This window comes from Giraffa tippelskirchi, chromosome 1 (genome assembly GCF_054371585.1).
Source record: "Giraffa tippelskirchi isolate mGirTip1 chromosome 1, T2T-mGirTip1v1.2.pri, whole genome shotgun sequence".
NCBI lineage: Eukaryota > Metazoa > Chordata > Mammalia > Artiodactyla > Giraffidae > Giraffa > Giraffa tippelskirchi.
The window spans coordinates 31,093,560-31,115,863 of NC_137275.1; the positions used below are offsets into that span (position 1 = coordinate 31,093,560).

The 22,304-nt window shown below is 39.3% G+C and overlaps 1 protein-coding gene and 1 pseudogene across 8 annotated transcripts in view; one reads left to right on the top strand and one right to left on the bottom strand.

Moving 5' to 3' along the window:
• The window catches only part of LOC145511153 (transmembrane protease serine 11E-like), a 101,803-nt gene that overhangs the window by 72,323 nt on the left and 7,176 nt on the right, over positions 1-22,304 (top strand). For all 8 annotated transcript variants that reach the window (XR_014057825.1, XR_014057812.1, XM_081504170.1 and 5 more), the window contains 6 exons: positions 3,315-3,436; positions 6,163-6,230; positions 12,873-13,036; positions 16,964-17,002; positions 19,699-19,876; positions 21,368-21,627. Coding sequence is in view for 6 of the 8 variants with exons in the window: in XM_081504170.1 (XP_081360296.1) it covers positions 3,315-3,436; positions 6,163-6,230; positions 12,873-13,036; positions 16,964-17,002; positions 19,699-19,876; positions 21,368-21,627 (831 nt within the window). In the remaining 2 variants the exon portion in view is untranslated. The remainder of the gene's footprint in view (positions 1-3,314; positions 3,437-6,162; positions 6,231-12,872; positions 13,037-16,963; positions 17,003-19,698; positions 19,877-21,367; positions 21,628-22,304) is intronic.
• LOC145538685 (acidic fibroblast growth factor intracellular-binding protein pseudogene) lies at positions 10,119-11,620 on the bottom strand (annotated as a pseudogene).

Sequence of the window (22,304 nt, forward strand, 5' to 3'; positions counted from 1 at the left end):
GCTGAGAAGGTTAATTAGAAAGAGGTTCACTCTGGTAATCAGGTACCTCCCTGCTAGATGAACAAGGAACACTGCTGTGTTATTAGAAATGTCCCCAGGGTACTTCAAAACTGTTTTTCCAGGGCATAACAACCCTTCTGAAGTTTCTTTCTTACTCTGTCTCAGGTTTTAATTAGTTGACTTCACTTTGACCTATTGGTTTAATATCTCCCTTAGTGACTAGATAATGCTTTGATATTTAAGACCCTGTAACCAAAAAAGCTAATCACTTGATTCTAATTTAATTGGGAATTTGCAGAAGTTGCTTTCCTGTGAAGAAAGATGGTGATCTGCAAATTGGTTATCTTTTGCTAACAGACACAAATCCAATCTTAATTTCCTAAACAAAGTGGATTATTTCTGGGAAATTTAAAGAAAAAGTATTCAAAGATATTTTTGAAGGGGGGATAGAACTTGCCTACATGCAGGTCTTTGAATTTGTAGTATCTGCATTTAGGTAATTTCTCTGGAACATGTTTTTAACATAAAAAGAATAGCTAAAATAATTTTATAATTCTATAGCTCTGTTCTGAATATACTAAGTCTCATTATGCTGCAAGCATCATTATTCCTCTCCATGGATGTCTAAGACTATGTTTTACACACTTTTGTATTTCTAGAACTTAGCAAGTTCCTGGCACATGTTAGATAATTAATGTTTATTGAACGCTAAAAGATGAAAATGAACAAATCATACCTATGATATTTTCTTGGAGCATATTTAGTCTTGTTTGACTTAATAAGGAATTCCTAGTAATGTTAGGGATCTCATTACTTCAGTGAGAGAAAATTTTCCTTAATACTTCTCCTTTGCTTCTTTCCAAGTTATATATTATAAAGCTTGTAAGTTTTACTCATATGCATACAATAAAAACCTGCTAATATTTCTTCAGTACCCTGTTCCTATATATCCTATTGTTGGGATGATCATCTGGGTAATATGGAACATACAACTTCCACTGCCCACACAATACAACTGAATAAATAGTGACTGTTATGATATGTGTTGTTGTCATATTTGTCACCTATCTTCTGTTTACAGATGTAACATAAGAACAGAGTAGATAAAGCACATGAGCATTTAGGAGCTGGCATGCCTAGAGAACCAAAGTGAAACAAACAAATCGGTTGTAGAAACAGGCAGATAAAGATGGAGATGATCAGGCTTGGAAAAACATCATTTTGGCATAAAATCCAGGCAACATAGAGCTGTGTGTGCAGTTTGTGTCTGGTGGCCTTTGGGACTATGTTTCTATCTCTTCAGTAACTTGAATAACAGCAGTATGTCTCCAATGAACATTATTGTGGGTTATAGAATCACCTACAATGAATAATTTCCTGTTAGAATATTATCAGCCAACTCATGTTCATCCTCATTTTTCTTACTTTTCTGTTAACACTCTCTATGATATTTTTTCATCAACTACACATACCACATAATCCTGTCAACTGGAAATGTGTTTTGACACCTAGCAACCTATTGACTCTATCAGGCAAATTAAAATATTGATTATAGTAATTTATTTAGTTGTAGCATATGAAATTGCTGATATTTGACCATTTTTAACCTATTTAAATGGTAATTTCTAATAATTAAAAAAAAAACAAGTCTAAGGATATAGAAGAGTATGTTCCCCTCTTCTTTAGAACCTTACTATTCAATGTGTGATTTGGTACCAGCAACATCAGCAGAACCTAGGGGCTTGTTAGAAATGCAGAGTCTTTGACCCAGCTTTAGACTAAAGGTAAGCTATTGGTTACTATTTCAATATATTAAAAATCATACTTGAAATTGTGTATATTGTGATCTGCTTGCATTTCAGGTCACATAGGCCATTCAGGGCCAGGAAAGGAGGAAGGAAAATCCTCCCTAGACCCTCACTTAGGTGGCAAATGCTTCAGAAGAGCTTGACCGTTCAGTGCCATCCACCTCCTTTATGAATCACTACTCCCTCCCCAGGTCTTGTCTAAGTCTGACCAGTGGCTTGCCTTTCTATGCCAACAAATCCTCAGGATGACCAGAATGATCTGGTAGAGGTTTTTTTTTTTGATAGTTCTCATGCATAACTAGAGATTTCTCCTATAGCTTCAGTGAGTGAGTTTGGTTTTTTCCATTCCAAGAAGCAGTGTATCATGAAAATGTGTGCTTTGGGAGTTAGAGGTTAGCTTGAAACCCAGTTTAATCTTTTCTGGCCATCTCATGTTGCGGTTGGGCAAATACATTTACATTTCTGAGACTACAGTCCTTACTGTTAGATGTGGATAACATTGCTTTCTTATGAGGGTTATTTTAAACTGAATGAGACATGTGAATATGCTAGGGATACAGGTGTCTAATGTTAATTTCCTTTCCCTCTGGTGTTTAAGTGAGGGAAAGAATGAGAAGCAAGAGAGAAACTGAGGTTGAGTGAGGCACATTCCATTTTCCTATCATAACCATACACAACAGTCTTGGTCAAAATTGTATTCCTAATGCTTGGCACAGTCTCTCACACAAAACATAGTCAGCATTAACATTTCATTGAAAGAATCTTCTGAGCTCTGTGCTTGCTTCATATTAAGGAGAGTAGAAGAAAAGCTATGCTGCATTAATTCTTCAGCAGACCAAAAACTTGGGCTGCTTGAACTGGATGCAGAAAGTGGAGACATTGGCTAAAGAAACAAAAAAGCCAATGGCTCTGACTAGAGGGAGAAAATAAATGGAAAACCAAAAGAACCAGGTGAAACTATGTAGTGACCCTGGAGAGTTATGCCAAGGTGGCAACCCTAGCTCCTTAAAATTCTATACACTGAACTCCTGGCATTTTAATCCCTACCCTCACCTCCTTCTTTAGCCAGAATGAATTTTCTTATTCTAGAGTCCTTGCAGCCAGAATTGATGGGTAGTTTATGAAATTGGGAGAAATCTACTTTTAAAATATAAAATGTGTTTGCTCTTGGGAAGCTTCTGAATCTATTTCTGTTGGTGTGCTCAGATGGCCTGACTTGCTGCTTCTTGTGGTTTATTCAGAAATGGATAACATGTGACTAATTAGCCTACAGGAACACCGAGCATTTCATATGGATTTTTACACTCTAAATCTTATAATGATGAATGTTGCTGTCTTTTATTTTGAGATAACCATGAAGCTCAGAGCAGGATGATGGAGATGATGATCTGGGTGGGACATTTTTTCCTGTCTCAGTCTGTCTAGCAACTACCAAACAAGGAAATGCCTGATGCTTTACACACATCTGATAAAAAGTGTGATAAATTTTTGCCTCTTTCCTTATAGATCAAAAGAAGACCTACAATTACTACAGCACATTGTCATTTAAAAGTAACAAAGTATATGATGAGTTTGGAAGAGAGGCTTCTGAAAATTTCACAGAAATGAGCCAGAAAATTGAATCAATGGTAAGCATTTCCCCTCATTTCTAGGGCATTTGCTATCACTTTCTACCAAAATTTTTAGTATCCTAGCTTCTCAAACATCCATTCAACTGATCTTGTATATCTTTGCAAAATGGGGAGAGACCCTACCTGAGAGATATAAAACAAAATTGACAATACATGACTTGGAGGAATATTCCTTACAGGACTAAACCTAGTGACCTTTAGTCTTTTCTATTTGTCCTTCTTACTAACCCTTCTTTAGTTAGTGATACACTATTGACAGCAGAGTCCAGAAATTCTGAGAATGTGAGGGTGACCCAAAATATGGTTGTGTCATTGATTTCCTCAAGAAGAGACCTTTAGCAAAAGACACAAGATTGAAACTATTGACACATACTTGAGTAGTATTTTAGTACTAAAAAGTATCCAACCTTGGACAAGTTTTTAGTACATAAGTCTGTAGGAAATCTTTGGATATTCATCTTTATCCTTAGGTCATCAACATGCATCCTGAGGAATAAATAAAATATTTTAAATAGTGGAAAATTAGGCATGCATGCTGAGTTGATTCAGTCATGTCTGACTCTTAGTGATCATTGCGGACCATAGCCTACCAGGCCCCTTTGTCTGTGGGATTCTCCAGGCAAGAATACTGGAGTGGGTTGCTGTGACCTCCTTCAGAGCATCTTCCCAGCCCAGGGATCGAACCCGCATCTCTTACGTCTCCTGCATTGGCAGACGGATTCTTCACCACTAGCACCACCTGAGAAAACTTAGCAGTATAGGCTAAAAGAGCAAGAGCCTGGGTGAAGACTTATCATTGTCAGACTACTTAGAGAATAATTTGGAATTTTCCTGATAGTCTGAGATAATTAGTGAAATGATGTGATGGAAAGCACCCTAAACTAGGAGCTGGGACACCTACTTCTAGGACCATTTACTAGCCAGCATGTGTCGTTTGGCACATCTCTTTGTCATTCTGGAAAAATTCCCTTGTGTGAAAATTAAGGCACTAGACTAGAAAATTCCCAAACTGTTTTCCAATATCCTGAGAGAGAATAGAATGGCAGTGGCCCACCCAGAAACTGTCTGGTAAATTAGAAGCCTAAGGATTTGGATACTTTGCTGAGGAGAAGATCAAATCCTGGTTGAAATTGTATTTGTAAACACAAAATCAGGGAAATATCAAATAAGTTCTTTTTAAGGAGCTACTGCTGCTGCTGCTTCTGCTGCTAAGTCACTTCAGTCGTGTCCGACTCTGTGCGACCCCATAGACGGCAGCCCACCAGGCGCCCCCGTCCCTGGGATTCTCCAGACAAGAACACTGGAGTGGGTTGCCATTTCCTTCTCCAATGCATGAAAGTGAAAAGTGAAAGTGAAGTTGCTCAGTGGTGTCCGACTCTTAGCGACCCCATGGACTGCAGCCTACCAGGCTCCTCCATCCATAGGATTTTCCAGGCAAGAATACCGGAGTGGGCTGCCATTGCCTTCTCTGTTTAAGGAGATATATCTGCTTAAAGATATGTATATATATATCCTTAAAATGTAATATATAGTAAAGGAAAGGAAATGGAAGTAAATATATTAAGTAAAAATGCAACTATTTTTCTTGTTTTCCGTGCAAGTCACTAAATTTTGTATAAGATTCAGACTGACTTAAACATAAAGGAATATAAATAGGACTCTACTACTCTTCAAAACGAGTAATTTTGAAGTTATTTGATTAAAAAAAAGCCTTTAAATTTATTTCCAAATGAATGCTGTCATTAGAGGGCTCATTTGAACTGTGCTGATTTGTTCATAATTGAAGTAATTTTCCTTGGGAACAAAGACCCCTAAGTCAAACAAAATGTAAGAAAGAATGAAAAGGCTCATTGTTTGTCAATCAGTCACCAGCTTGTAGTATCTGTGTTTGGTTCCCAGGTGGCTCAGTGGTAGAGAATCTTCCTGCCAATGCAGGAGACCCAGGTTTGATCCCTGGGTTGGGAAGATCCCCTGGAGAAGGATATGACAACCCACTCCAGCATTCTTGTCTGGAAAATCCCATGGACAGAGCAGCCTTGTGGGCTACGGTCCATGGCGTTGCAAAGAGTCGGACACAACTGAGCGACTAACACACATACACCCACCGGCTCTGTATCCCTGTTCATCTGAGCCTTCCTAAGAGCATCTTGAGTGCTGAATTGGGTGTAGATTATGACAGGATATTTGCTAATTTTTTTCACCAAGTTTGAGAACCATGTGACACCATTATGCATTCATTCTCACATTCATTATCTCTTCCAAGTACTAACTAAGCCTGACTCTACTTCTGAGATCAGATGAGACCCAGCATGTTCAGGATGGTGTGGCCATGGATTGAATTTATGACCTACCACCTGCCAGAGTGTTTTTCATTTCCTTTGTCTACCTACAGTAAAAGTCTCTATCTCATAGTGTGAATACCTCTCTTACTTTTCAAAACCCAGTCTGTTTATTCTCTTTTATCTCTTTCTGAGTGTAGCACAGCAGACATCACTCCTAGCCCCTCTCCTATGGTTCCCCAGCTCATGTAATTCCTAAGGCAGAGTTCAGTTGAAATCACTGAACAGAGTACAAAAAAAGACTCCTCAAGTTCAGCAATTGTGAAATGTCGGTCAATGTGTTTTGCTTTTAAGTTTTTTAAAAAAATGTTTTAAGCTTTGGATCAACTTGCAGAATTTTAGAAAATTATCCTTGCTGACATATTTTGAATATTTTTGGAACAGGTGAAAAATGCATTTCATAAATCTTCATTGAGGGGAAAATTTGTCAAGTCTCACATTATCAAGTTCAGGTATGTAGATCTAAAATACTGACTTCTGATTATAATTTGAAGCTAGAGCTGTTAACCTGGTAAGTAATACATAGTTTGAATTGTTCATATGTGATATAACTTAACAGATTAACTTTGTATCTGTTCTGTGTTAAGTCATAGGTTACAATGTGCCTTACTCATTCTTTAAATTCAAAAGAAAGAATTTGCAAGATGATTTTGAGGGAAAAGTGAAAGTGAAAGTCTCTCAGTCGTGTCTCACTCTTTGCAACACCATGGATTGTATAGTTCATGGAATTCTCCAGGCCAGAATACTGGAGTGGGTAGCATTTCCTGTCTCCAGGGAATCTTCCCAAACCAGGGATCAAACCCAGGTCTCCTGCACTGCAGGCAGATTCTGAGTGTTATCGGCGGCTATATTATAGAATTGGGTTTTTTGACTTGTTGGTGTTTTGGAAACTAGTTAGCATAAATAGGGACCTAAGCCACATCTCTTGGTTTAATAACAAATAAGGGTCCTATGTAAAATAGTGTAGTAGATGAGTTGTTTTTTTTTTTTTCTCTTCTTGGTTCTCCTTCCTACCATTTTTCTTTTCTTTCTTTCATTTCACTGGTTTTTTTTTTTTTTTGCTATAAATATTTAAGATCTCATCATCAACCATCAGTAAATAGAATCCAAGGCATAACATTTAAAGCAAAATACCATATGAGGATCTTAAAATAATGTATTACCTTCATACAAATTATTTGTAATTTCCAGAATAAAATAGCTGCTATTTACAACATTATTTGAATGACAAAAGCTCCAAGTTGCTCATCTTACTTAGTTGCCCACTTTCTCTTGAAAATTCCATACTCTTTGATGTTCAAAATATTCCTTTTTCTTGGATATGTATCTGCTTCTCCAGTTATTAAATTTTCATTCTTTCAAGGGGACTTCATTCACCCACATCATGGTTTCCTATGCTATGGAAATCCAAGTTTCTATTTCCAGTCTAAATTTTTGTTCTGATTCTAGAACTATATGCTTGCCCACGCACACCTCCATGTGGATGTTTCACAGAAAGTTCTTAAGAAAAACCTAATTATGCTAATAAGAAACCTGGAAGTCATCCATGCTCCTCCCTTTCCTGGGCCCCTTGAGCTTCGTGAATAACTAAGTTCTGCCAATTCTATAGGACTGGGGAAACAGAGACTCTTGGAGAACACAAATAAAACCTTGTGTGCACCAGGACCCAGGAGAAAGGAGCAGTGACACCACAAGAGAATGAGCCAGACTTGCCTGTGTGTGCTTGGAAATCTCCAGGGAAGGTGTGGGTCAACAGTGGCCTGTCGTGGGGTCAGGGGAACTGACTACAACAGTTCTGGGAAGCCTGGCATGCTGGCATAAGTCATTTTGAAGGAGATCACCATTACTGCCATTCAGTACAGTTCAGTTCAGTTCAGTCACTCAGTTGTGTTCAATTCTTTGTGACCCCATAGACTGCAGCACACTAGGCTTCCCTGTCCTTCACCTATTCCTGGAGCTTGCTCAAATTCACGTCCATCAAATCAGTGGTGCCATCCAACCATCTCATCCTCTGTCATCCACTTCTCCTTTTACCTTCAATCTTTCCCAGCATCAGGGTCTTTTCCAATGAATCAGCTCTTTGCATCAGGTGACCAAAGGATTGGAGCTTCAGCTTCAGAATCAGTCCTTCCAATGTATATTCAGGACTGATTTCCTTTAGGATTGACTGGTTTGATCTCCTCGCAGTCCAAGGGACTCTCAAGAGTTTTCTCCAACACCACAGTTCAAAAGCATCAATTTTTTGATGCTCAGCATTCTTTATTGTCCATTTCTCATATCCATACATGACTACTGGGAAAACCATAGCTTTGACCTTACAGACTTTTGTCGGCAAGGTAATGTCTTTGTTTTTTAATATGCTGTCTAGGTTTATCATAGCTTTTCTTCCAAGGCATAAGCTTCTTTCAATTTCATTGCTGCCATTACACTGCCTCAACCATCAGCAGAAAATTGGATTAAAGACTTACTGAGCATAGCCTTGCCCACCAGAACAAGACCCAGTCCCTCCCATCAGGAAGCTTGCACAAGCATCTTATCTATCAGAGGGAAGACCAAATGAAGACATCAATCATGGATCACAACCTTGCCTAACTCAATGAAACCATGAGTCATGACATGTAGGGTCACCCAAGATGGATGGGTCATGGTAGAGAGTTGTGATAAAATGTGGCCTACTGGAGAAGGGAATGGCAAACCACTTCAGTATTCTTGCCTCGAGAACCCCATAAACAGTATGAAAAGGCAAAAAGACATGACAGTGAAAGATGAAGCCCTTAGGTCAGTAGGTGTCCAATATGCTACCGGAGAAGAACTATTGCTCCTTGCAACTAAAGCAAAGACAAACCTAGACAGTGTATTAAAAAGCAGAGACATTACTTTGCCTACAAAGGTCCATATAGTCAATGTTATGGCTTTCCAGCAGTCATGTATGGATGTGAGAGCAGGACAATAAAAAAGGTGGAGTGCTGAAGAATTGATGCCTTTGAACTGTGGCGGTAGAGAAGAATCTTGAGCTTCCTTTGGACAGCAAGGAGATCAAACCAGTCAATCCTAAAGGAAATCAACCCTGATTATTCATTGGAAAGATTGATGCTGAAACTGAAGCTCCAATACTTTGGCCACCTGATGCAAAGAGCTGACTCACTGGAAAAGACCCTGCTGCTGGGAAAGATTGAAGACAGGAGGAGAAGGGGATAACAGAAGACGAGATAGTTGGATGGCATCACCGACTCGATGGATATAAGTTTGAGCAAACTGTGGGGATGGTGAAGGGAAGCCAGGCGTGATGCAGTCCATGGGGTTGCAAAGAGTCAGACATGACTGAGCAACTGAAAAACAACAACAACCAATTCTGTCTTCCAAATCACTTTCTAATTTATTTACCCCTTTATCCCAGAAATCTTGCTATTCATTATTCTTTCTTCTGTTACCATAATATAAAGATGTACAAATTTGTTGGAAAGATAAAGTCAGTCTTAGAGATATTGATTTGGATACTAAGTGATCCTATAAGCCTGAAATATGAGTCTGACATAAGGGAGGAAATGGAAACTGAGTTGAAGACATAAATTTGCTCAACATCAACTCAGAGTATTAGAAAGTGTGGGTGTCAACAGAATTTCTCAGAAAAGGGGTAATGCAAGAAAAAAAGGATGGTGAAGAAAACTTGAGGAATGACATATTTAAGGAAATAGAAGAAAAATAGCAAACTAGGAAATAGACAGGGAAGGAGCAAGCAAAACAAGGAATCGAGAGAGGCACCACTGAAACTAATAATAGAAAGTTTTAGTGAGGGAGTGGTCAGCATTGACAAGATTCCTGAGAGACCGAGTAATATGACCAGAAAGAATCCATGGGAAATGTCAATGAGGAAGTCATTAGTGTTCAAGCAGAAAAATGATTCAGTTGAACAGAAGGGGAGGAAGTAGATTGCAATGAAGTAAATGTGAGGTAGAATGTAATTTACCCATTCAAGAAGATTTTCTGTGATACGAAGGTGTGAGGTAAATCATATAGCTGGGGTAGAGGGAGAGTTTGTTCTTGTCTCTATCAGCCAGCCAGTAGATGAATAGTTTACGGGAAAGAAGAAAAGAGTAAGTAATGGATGTATAGGGCTGCTATGGCAGTGAAAAGGGGGGTGAGATATACAACAATGATCCCTTTAAAGCTCTATCTTTCCAGATTACAAAAGCAATATGAAATTGTGCAAAATTCAAATAACACAGGATTGCAAAAAACAGAAAGCAAAATTCCCCTCTTTAATAGTTTCATGCCCAGAAATAACACATCTTTTTTTTTCAAAGTCATGGCAACTTTATTGTCAGTGTGTGGCGGGGGCCTCAGTCATGATAGAGACACAGGAGGCAGCCAAGGAGGGTGGGAGGGTGCCCATGTAGCCCTCCCAGAGGGCCTGGTACCAGGAGTCATCCAGGGAGTGGATCAATGCCCAATACTGATTAATCATTCAATGGCCAGTGGTCTGGGCCGCAAGGTTCCATGAACTTCTCCACAAGGTCCACAAACAGGTCTCTGACATCCTTATTGTGGGTCAGCTTGGAGGCCACATTCACCAGCCCCCGGGACCCGGCTTCCATCTTCGAAAAGACACGGAGCTTTCCCCAGAGGGCAGTTTGATCTCCTTCAAGTCCTGGAGACTCTCCTCCTCTAAGTCCACATCCATGTCATCCATCCAGGAGTCCACAACTCCGAGGGTCCAGTTTGGGATCATGAACTCAGCACAGAAGGCAAAATCCCCAAAGCTCAGAGACTGCAGTTTTTTCCTTCCCTGTCTCAAAGCGATTGTTGGCAAAGAAGACAATGGCTGCATAGTTCCTGGCCAGTCGCTCCAACAGGAGGAAGTGCTGCTGGGTGTTGTCGACCAGGGAGCCCTTCATTTCCTCTACAACCTTGAAGACTCGCTTACAGCTGTCAGACTGTCTCCAGTAGCTCTTGAGGGCAATGCCGGTTTTGGTGCCTATGTCATCCAGGTCTTTCTTGGTGCCCTTGGACAGATTCTTGCCCAGCGCCTCCCACACGAAGGCCTGGTCAGAGGCAGAGTCCCTCTAGATGAACAGTGCCTGTTGAGAGGGCGGGATCTGGAAGATGAGCTGGTGCTGCAGTTTTGGTGGTGCGTGGAGCAGGTGCTCAAGCACATGGAAATTACCATAGTGGTCCATGGTGTCGCTCTGGAGCATCGCTGCTGTGGCGCCGAGCTGCTCCAGGATTCCCCAGCAAGCACACCCTCAGGGCCACTGCATTGCTCCCCGAATCACCATCCAGCCAGGGGTGATACACGTTCTCGTTGATGAGGGTCGTGTTCCCTATGAAGATGTCCAGTTAGCTGGTCACAGCGATGCCAAGAGCCCCAGTAGGAGGAGGGACTGCTTTGGCCTGCACACGGCCGCCCAACACATCTTGTTAGTAATTTATTTTTAATATTTTCCCAATGACTGCATATAGATTTAGCTGGCTATATAGTTTTTCACTACAAGTGTATGTCAAAATTGATTTAGCCATTGGCCTTTTGATGGGCACTTGGGTTGCTACAATATTTTTTTGATTTAAAGATAAAGTTAAGATGCTGTATGTATACATATCTCCTTGCACCAAAAGAGTGTATTTTGAAGCTTAAACTTCTGAAAGTAGAAATGCTGCATCAGAGAGGATGGATAATCAAATTTATAACAGATAAACCCCCTTGCAAAAATGAGATTCTAGTTGGTATTCCTACCTACAGTTTGGGAGCATAGGAGTTGATGCAGCATACGGGTGAGGAGTGAGATTCTTTGGGGTTCTGGTTTAAGATGGTGAAGCAGGAAGAAAAAAACTCACCTCCTCCCATGGACTCACTGAATCTACAGATACAGAAGAAACAATTTTCTCTTAAAAAAAAAACACCAAAAACCCGAAGATTGACTGAGTAACTACTGCACACTGGACAAGTGAGAAGAAAGTCACAATGAAGCAGGTTGGAGAGGCTGGGACACAATCTTGCCATAAATCCTATTCTGCCACACCAGGAAAAAAAAATCTTAATCCCATAGACTCTCCCTGATGAGCGAAAAGTTTGAACCCCAAATCAGGCACCTCAACTTTTAGGACCTGTACCTAGAGACAAGCCTCCAAAACATCTAACTCTGAAAATGAATAGGAGTCAAGTGCTGAGATCTACAAAATTGTATCTATCTGGGAGATGGCTCTTAAAGCGCCCATGCACTTGGACTCATCCTCCTCAGGGCCCAGCACAGTGGCAGCCTATTGCACCCAGACTGAAAGGGAACTGGTTGTGATTGTGAAAGAAGGGGTAGAGTACAGACTGAGAATGAGAAAGAGTAGTCAAGGGTGGTTCCAAAGTAGTAATTCATTCAAATAATGCTAAGGCTCACTAACACTCTATTGTGGAAATAAAATCACATGAAGTCAAGACAACTTGGTCAAGCTTTCTAATGTCTTTAGGATTAGGAGTTGTTTAGAAGAGCCTGAAGATTACTTAGGAGAAATCACTGGATTTAATTGATCCTGAAAGCCAAAGCCAGAGTTGGTTTCTTATTTATCATACATTTTATTTGATAATTTTGAATGGTTGACAAGAAAATTGTCTTTTGATGTTAATAACCCAAGTATTTAACTAGATCCTGTGGTGGTAAGGAAGATCGTAGGCTACTAGCTGACAATCAGAAAGGCTGAAATGGGAGTTTTGAATGTGGCAAACAATAGGAATATTGTTGTTGTTTTTCAGTCCCTAAGTCATATCCAACTCTTTGTGACTCCATGGACTGTAGCACGCTAGGCTTCCCTGTCCTTCACTATCTCCTAGAGTTTTCTCAGACTCATGTCTGCTGAGTCGTGATGCCATCCAACCATCTCATCCTCTGTCATCCCTTTCTCCTCCTGCCCTCCATCTTTCCCAGCATCAGGAATATAGAAGAAAACAAATTAGATCTTTTAAAATTGCACTTACAGATTTGTTTTGTGTGTTTGTGTTTCAAATGAGTTGTAAAGAAAAAATAGAGTATAATATTGTCATAAATCTTATATGGAACTTAACCTTTCAAAACTGTATTTCTCTCTTTTTTTCTTTTTTTGGTCCACAGTCAAGAGGAACGTGGAGTGTTGGCTCATATGCTGCTGATTTTTAGATTTCCTTCTACTGAGGACCCTGAAACCATCAATAAAATAATACAACATGTTCTACATGAAAAGCTGCAAGATGCTGTAGGACCCCCTAAATTAGATCCTGAATCAGTTGAAATTAAAAGTAAATTTATTTCTTCTAATTCAATTCTTTTATATAGAATAACTCCAATAAGTTTGGTCTTGGGCACTAATCTTTAAAAGTTTTTGGATGTTTTTCATTATGGGGTCTTGCCACCAACAGAATACTTCTTTGGGACTGCTGCTGCTGCTAAGTCGTTTCAGTCGTGTCCGACTCTGTGCGACCCCATAGACGGCAGCCCACCAGGCTCCCCTGTCCCTGGGATTCTCCTGGACTAAATTGATCCAAATGAAGTTTTTAAAATTTTAATACTACTTTAAACTTACATCTCCCCTGCAAGTCTGTCATTAACTCTTGAGCCTGGATTCTTTTTCTGTATTGGGCCTTACGCTTTAGCTATAGAATCCAATGATGAATGGAAAACGTGGCTCTGTGTATTTATTCCTCTTCCTGTTGCTTACTTTTTATGTTCTGAGTGTGATGGCTTATATGCTACTGATTTTTAGCTTTTATGAAAGATTCATGCCATGTACCTATTTTCATTCAAATGTCATTAATAAACCTTATTAGCTTCTTCTCTTAGGCCTTTTGCTGATGAAAAGTATATCATTTATCTTTTGATAAAAATTATTTTTGGTTTATTTTACAAGTAACTTGAAAAATCTAAAGTTTTTTGTTTTTTTAGGGCAAGGGAGCAAGATAAACAGTGATAGGTCCTCATAACTAGAAAGTGAAAAACATATAAGACCCCCAGGGGAAATATAAGATTGGTTAAAAGCTCAGTCATATGCTATAGAACAGTATTAGTCTCTAGAAACGGTGTACCAGCCACACGTATAATCTTAAAGTTTCTGGTAGCCTCATTAAGAAAGTAAAAGTAAACATGTGAAATGTATTTAATTAATTTATGCATTTAACCCAATATATCCAAAGTAGTACTATTTCAACAAGTAGTTCATATAACTGTCTACTCATTGAAATAATAATGCAATTTATAATACACTGTATTCACAATGTAATTCATATTGACAAATAGTCCATGTAAATATTTTTCATGAGATTTGAAATCGATTGTATATTTTATATTTATAATGCACTTCAGTTTAGTCACATTTCAAGAGCTTACTAGGCACGTGTGGCTGGTGAATAAAGTATTGGATATGGCAGCACTAGAAACTACAGAATAAAGGACAAGTAGAAAGAAGGAATAAAAGTGCTAATATAAAAGCTGACAGATGTAACTAGAGACCAAGCCTGGTGGTTAGTCCCTCTGCTTGCTTAGAAAAGGAAGCCCACTAGTCAGGGCCAGCTGTTAGTGTGTAATCTGTGGGGCCCAGTGAGAAGTGAAAGTCTGAGACTCTTTGAAAAAGCAATTAGACAGTGCTGTTAAAGGTACTAATATATATGATTTTTCTTTCATGATCTTTCTTGATTTGTCATGGTATTTTTATTTATTAATTAATGATATTCTAAGTGAAAAAGTGGAGAAGGAAATGGCAACCCACTCCAGTACTCTTGCCTGGGAAATCCCATGGACAGAGGAGCCGGTGGGCTGCAGTCCATGGGGTCGCTAAGAGTTGGACACGACTGAGCGACTTCACTTTCACTTTTCACTTTCATGCATTGGAGAAGGAAATGGCAACCCACTCCAGTGTTCTTGCCTGGAGAATCCCAGGGACGAGGGAGCCTGGTGGGCTGCCGTCTATGGGGTCGCACAGAGTCGGACACGACTGAAGCGACTTAGCAGCAGCAGTAAGTGAAAAAGTCAAAATTTTAAATTAGTAGCATGAGTTTTGCTGTTCACCTTTATATTGTGAAATGTCAATTTCAAATGCAAATATGAAAACATTTAATTTTTACTTGGAATCATGAAAATTATACAACTGTATTTCATAGCTTATCCATGCATGCATCTTGGTTACCGGATCAAAAGAAACACTAGACAAGTCTAGCCCAACATCGTTTATTTCCCTGCTAGATACAGGCACATTTTACCAGTGCTCTCTACCTTCAGCTTATGTGAGGAAGGACCATAACATCCTTCTATATCAGTATTTTCAGCTAAAGCTTTTGGCTAATACAAAGAACAGGCACAAGAAAGGGTATGGTAGGTACCTTAGTCATTTGTGTTTATTTGAATGCCATTACTTCTTTAGTGTTGTAAGCAAGTTCTGGTTCAAACAGAAAACATGGCCTCCTGGGGCTGTCAGTAACCTCTGTTTATATAGTGGTAGACATCACACACATCTTGTACTCATTTTGAGTTTGCTGAACATTGTGGGTCCATTGGAATTCTTAGTTCATGGGATATCATGAATAATACATGCAAAAGGGGTAGCATGAATCCATGGACACATGGTGTATATCTCCTCTGCCCATGCCATACTCAGTTTTCCTGTCCAACTTCACTTCCAAACACAAATTATGAGATACAATTATTACGAATTTCAGCACAGTGAGCATTAAACCAAGTGCAAGGTCACGCTGAGTGTAGGACTTGGTGCAGGTACACAAGTCATGCATCCATGAAGTCAACTCTGTCAGTAGTATTAAAAAAAAAAAAAAGAAAGAAATTCAACGAAGTAAATTTAAGGATCTAATTGACTTTATTTAATGATTCACGGATTGGGCAGCACTCTGGCTTAGTGGACAGACGAGAACTCCGAGGAGCTGTACAAAATGGAAGACTTTTATGGCCAGAAACAGGCAAGACAAGGAAGTTTTCTGGCAAAGTGGATTGTGTCAGGAAAGGGCAACTTCATTTGGGGGACGATGGGGGTCAGCAGATTACTTCACTAGTGCTGACTAGGTAATTACAGATTCACTGATTAAAGGTCACATTCCTGAGATAGGTTGAAACTGCAGTTAGGCTAGATGTTAAGTTTGGCTTACTGATGTGGAACTTAGCACAATGACTCCATTTTGAGTCTCTTATTTATTTTTGTAATAGTATCATGCAAAGCCCAGATTTTCTCTAGGAAAAGCTTGAAATAAAGAATAGATTATTGAAATAGGGAGACTTGTGGTGGTGTTTTTAAATATTTACTGAGAATAAATGGCCACTTCTTCCTCATTTTTCCATTTTCCCCAAATGTAGCCAGAATAAAGTCAGAAAAATCTTCCTAGAAAATAGATTTTTTGCGAATCAATACTATTAAATACTAAAGAAATTAACATTATTTTTTTTTTTACGTTTAGAAATCCTATCTTGCCATGTTCAAAGAAAATAGGTTCATTCATTAGAAATCTACTGAATCAGGAAATTTGAGTATTGAGAGTTTTATGTAACTATTGGTTGGTTTAGCATTTGGATAGGATTAGGGTCTGATTGTTGTGCTAAGGAGCCCCTGGCTAGAGCTGAATGACAATTTGAGGGCAAATTGTCTTGCTAAAACTTCAGCAAAAAGAAGACCAAGAAATGGACAGCATTTTTTTTCCAGTGGGAGTGAGAACTAATTTATGAACATGCACTAGGGTATGTTGTATAGATGGAACTATGCTTATGAGTTTGGTAAAACAAATAAAATAAAACTGAAATAATGGTCAATAAAAATATGATTGCATTTGGGGAATCAATACTGCGATTTAGAATAGGATTTCCACCCTAAGAGCTATGGACTACCTGCATCCTATTTCCTGCTATAAAACTCAGATTCCTGGGTTTCAGGACAAACTCAGAATTACTGGGGAAAGGAAAAGGAATTTACAGTATAAAGATGCTCTTTCGGTGACTTTTAGCCACTCTCAAGTTTAAGAAACTGTTCAAATCTCCCTTCTCCCCAGGAAAACAAATACATAAAATGAATAATTTATGTCTGTGATAAACTGTGCTGCTTTTTGAAAGTTTTACATCATAGACATACTATCTTTTAATGGAATTGAGCAACCTTTAGTATTTTAAGTACTCAGAAGCATTATGAAATTCTGATGGGCAGACCCTGTTCTATTGACCATTTCTGTGTGTTTCAGAAATCAACAAGACAGAAACAGACAACTTCCTGAACAATTGTAAGTTTAACACATTTATTAAAATTGCATTACCTGAATGAAAAAAGTTAACTCTAGATTATTTAAGTTTACTTTGCCAGTATTATAGGGTCAGAATAAAGTTTGATTTGTGCACATCTCATGGTGTTTATCTTACCTCTGAAGTACCTTTTATTGCAAAAGGATAAAAACTAGGAGGATTTTGAAATGGATGTATGGGGCCTGTGGCAGATGTGGAGTAGAAGTGAGTGGTACAGTTGTTAGAGAAAAGGCAAAAATATTTCTTAATGTTCTGATTTCAGATATCTACAATATAGCCTCATGAAAATTTTCTAAAGATTGTATAGAAGTAATTTTTACATCGATATTTTTCAGCTAAAGGCAGAAACTTAGTGCTATGCCACACTAAATAAAACTTTGATGTTATTAACCTCATATTACACAAAATTGCTGACAATAACGGGACTGGGATTCTCCAAGCCAGGCTTCAATAATACGTGAACTGTGAACTTCCAGATGTTCAAGCTGGTTTTAGAAAAGGCAGAGGAACCAGAGATCAAATTGCCAACATCTGCTGGATCATCGAAAAAGCAAAAGAGTTTCAGAAAAACATCTATTTCTGCTTTATTGACTATGCCAAAGCCTTTGACAGTGTGGATCACCACAAACTGTGGAAAATTCTGAAAGAGATGGGAATATCAGACCACTGATCTGCTTCTTGAGAAATCTGTATGTAGGTCAGGAAGCAACAGTTAGAACTGGACATGGAAAAACAGACTGGTTCCAAATAAGAAAAGGAGTCCGTCAAGGCTGTATATTGTCACCCTGCTTATTTAACTTATATGCAGAGTACAACATGAGAAACGCTGGGCTGGATGAACCACAAGCTGGAATCAAGATTGCCAGGAGAAATATCAATAACCTCAGATATGCAGATACACCACCCTTATGGCAGAAAGCGAAGAAGAACTAAAGAGCCTCTTGATGAAAATGAAAGAGTAGAGTAAAAAAGTTGGCTTAAAGCTTAACATTCAGAAAACTAAGATCATGGCATCTGGTCTCATCACTTCATGGCAAATAGATGGGGAAACAGTGTCAGACTTTATTTTTCTGGGCTCCAAAATCAGATGGTGACTGCAGCCATGAAATTAAAAGACGCTTACTCCTTGGAAGGAAAGTTATGACCAACCTAGATAGCATATTAAAAAGCAGAGACATTATTTTGCCAACAAAGGTCCATCTAGTCAAGGCTATGGTTTTTCCAGTGGTCATGTATGGATGTGAGAGTTGGACTATAAGGAAAGCTGAGCGCCAAAGAATTGATGCTTTGAACTGTGGTGCTGGAGAAGACTCTTGAGAATCCCTTGGACTGCAAGGAGATCCAACCAGTCCATCCTAAAGGAAATCAGTCCTGAATTTTCACTGGAAGGATGGATGCTGAAGCTGAAACTCCAATACTTTGGCCACCTGATGCTAAGAGCTGACTCATTTGAAAAGACCCTGATGCTGGGAAAGATTGAAGGCGGGAGGGGAAGGGGACAACAGAGGATGAGATGGTTGGATGGCATCACTGACTTGTTGGACATGAGCTTGGGTAAATTCCGGGAGCTAGTGATGGACAGGGAGGCCTGGCATGGTGCACTCCACGGGGTTGCAAAGAGTCGGACACGACTAGTGAATGAATTGAACTGAAGTGATGGTACTTGGGTATAGGTGGATGAAATTACTGAAGGCCTAAATAATATCTTCACCCATATTTTAAAGGTACTGACTCAAGGCATAGTGTTTCTTCCTCCTATGGCAGAATACTCTATCATGATTTAGAGAATATATTTGATATTTAACAGAATTACACAATACCTTTATATTAAAAGATGAAAGGAAATGCATTTCTTACCAGCTCAAAATGTTGGTTAATTCACAGGCTTAACTAAACGTAAAACCAAAGAATAATCCCATTACATGGCATATCTTTTCACTACTAGTATTTATTGGGAACTTGCTATGTACTAGTGTTGTGTTAGTCAATAGGGACATAAAATGGATGATTTAATCCTTGCTTAAAGCAGCTTACACTTCAATGAGACTAGATATATGAGACTAACACATGAACACAGAATTACAAGACAGTAGTTCTCAAACAGGGGCAATTTTGACCCCCCCAAGTGACTATGTCCTATTGTGGCATTTGGGTTATCATTATGGTTGGGGGGCAGGGATGCTACTGGTATAGGCCAGGGATCCTTTTAAACATCCTGTCATGTACAAGACGGACCCCCATAACAAAGAATTATCCACCTGAAAATATCAGTAATGCCAAGATTGAGAAACTGTTATAAACAATATTCTATTACTAGTATTAGATATATACAATAATAATTAGATATGTACAATAATATATATTAATCTGTTGTATATAGAGACAAATGTATACATATGCATATACATACACAGGCTTCACAGTTGGCTCAGGGGTAAAGAACCTGCCTGCCAATGCAGGAGATTCAGGAGACTTGGATTTGATTCCCATGTCAGGAAGATCCTGTGGAGAAGGAAATGGCAACCCACTCCAGTATTCTTGCCTGGGAAATCCCATGGACAGAGGAGCCTGTTGGGCTACAGTCCATGGGTTGCAAAGAATAGGACACGACTGAGGATGCACAACACAGTTTGATACATAAAAACAATTGCTAACAAATGCATCCTCTCTTCTGCAGGTTGTGGGACACGAAGGAACAAAACCTCAGGACAGACTCTCAGGATTGTTGGTGGAACAGAGGTACAAGAGGGTGAATGGCCGTGGCAGACTAGTCTGCAATGGGATGGGATCCATCGCTGTGGAGCAACTTTAATTAATGACACATGGCTTGTGAGTGCTGCCCACTGCTTTAGAACGTAAGTATTGAACCTTGAAAATGACTGGGTGGTGGTGGTGGTTTACTCGCTAAGTCCTGTCTGATTCTTGCGACCCCATGGACTCTAGCCCTCCCAGGGTCCTCCATCCATGAGATTCCCCAGGCAAGAATACCGGAGTGGGTTTCTATTTCCTTCTCCATGAGAATGACTAAGGGTAAGCAAAGTGCATTGGGGTTAGTAGGATGGAAATACCTCATGAGAGATGAGTTTAATACAAATTAAAGATTATTTACATACATATGTATGTATATGCATGTTTTATCACAAAGGGCTTCCTCGGTGGCTTAGTTGGTCAAGAATCAGCTTGCGATAAGGGAGACCTGGGTTCAGTCCCTGGGTTGGGAAGATCCCCTGGAGAAAGGAAAGGTTACCCACTCCAGTATTCTGGCCTGGAGTATTCCATGGACTGTATGGTCCATGAGGTCAGAAAGAGTCGGACACAAGAGTAGGAAACACATAAATGTTAGTAAGAGGTTTTATAGTCTAGAAATGGAAATGGTATCAAAGAACATGTAGATAAATTATCCACTGACAATTACACAGTAATTTATCAAAGGAAGCAGGACTTTGAGAATTATCTCTGGACATTGAGCTTCGTGTGAAAAATAAGAGCCATTTCTCAGGTAGATTCTACATATCTACATGAGATAGATGCTAAGTGAATCATAGTTTTGACCCTGATGGAGAAATTCTAAGAAAAAATTAAACATGAAGAAATTTGGTAGTAACAAATTATATTGGTACAACTGAATAGATTGACTAATTATATTTCAAGGAATTTTGATTCAATCTTCCAACCTATTGCAAAATGCCTGAGGTATACAGGATAAGTAATGCTTTGTTAAATTATTGTGTAGCAGTTTTGATTTTCAGAGAAATGTGTGGATAGGCAACATGGGGCACACAGAATGCGTATAGTTCTTTCATTCTGTACAAGATATGCTTTCCATTTGTCCCTTGGAGTCACTGATGCCCAGAAATATCAAAAAGCCCTAGGATCTGGAGTGGGTGACTCAGTAGGCAGAATGAAGTGTACACCCTAAGAAAACATGCGTGTGTGCTCAGTTGCTCAATCATGTCCAAGTCTTTGCAACCCTGTGGACTTTAGCCCTCCAGGATCCTCTGTCCTTAGGATTCTCCAGGCAAGAATACTGGAATGGGTTGCCATTTCCCTTTCCAGGGAATCTTCCTGACCCAGGGACTGAACCTGCATCTCCTGTGTCTCCCTGCATTGGCAAGTGGATTCTCTACCATTGAGTCACCTGGGAAGCCCTAAGAAACATGATACAGTGGTATTTCCACCTTATCTGACCCCTGAACCTTAGGTTGGAAAGCATTTGTATCTATGCATAGAAACTATAATTTTAAAAGGAAAACTTACTTTGACATGTGTGTGCTAAATCATTTAATATAAATAGTTATATTAGTAACATGGTAAAGTAGGATTTGTTCCTCATACTTTATCCTCAGGTATAAGGACCCAGCCAGGTGGACTGCTTCTTTTGGAGTCACAATACATCCTCCAAAAATGAAACAAGCCCTCCGGAGGATAATTGTGCATGAAAAATACAAATATCCATCGCATGACTATGATATTTCAGTCTTAGAGCTTTCCAGGCCTGTTCCCTACACAAATGCAGTACACAAAATTTGTCTCCCCGATGCATCCCATGAGTTCCGCCCTGGTGATGAGATGTTTGTGACAGGATTTGGAGCACTGCAAAATGATGGTGAGCATCTGAAGAGAAAGTCAAATCTTAGTAACCTAATTTGGTATGCTAAGGCATTTAAATAGTGGAATGCCGTTATGCCAAAATATGTTGGTGGGTTGGTCATATGGACCTGGGCCAATCAGGTCCTACTTGGGAACTAAGTGATTTAGAAGATATGTAAATTCCTTCATGCCTTAGGTTACTTTCAAGTCCATCACTACAACTATAGTAATGGTGCTTGGTAAGATGGCTGAAAGAGTGAATATGTCTGAAATTTTTACTAGGGTAATAACCATATAAGATTGTGAAGTGGAAGTGTTAGTTGCGTACTTGTGTCTGATACTTTTTATGACTCTGTGGACTGTAGCCTGCCAGGCTCCTCTGTCCATGGAATTCTCTAGGCAAGAATACTGAAGTGGTTTGCCATTCCCTTCTCCAGGGGATCTTCCTGATCCAGGGATCAAACCTGGATCTCCCACATTGCAGGCAGATTCTTCACCATCTGAGCCACCAGGGTATTAACCACATAAGAGATTAGGGATCATTAATACTTACACCCAACTGTGAAGATCAAAGAATCATAAAACCACCATCTTTCCCTACTGAAATTAACTTCTAAGCTTAATAATGACATAGAAATTACTTAAGCAACTTGAGGTTCTTTCCTAGGCACCTAACTTCATTTAAAATAGTTA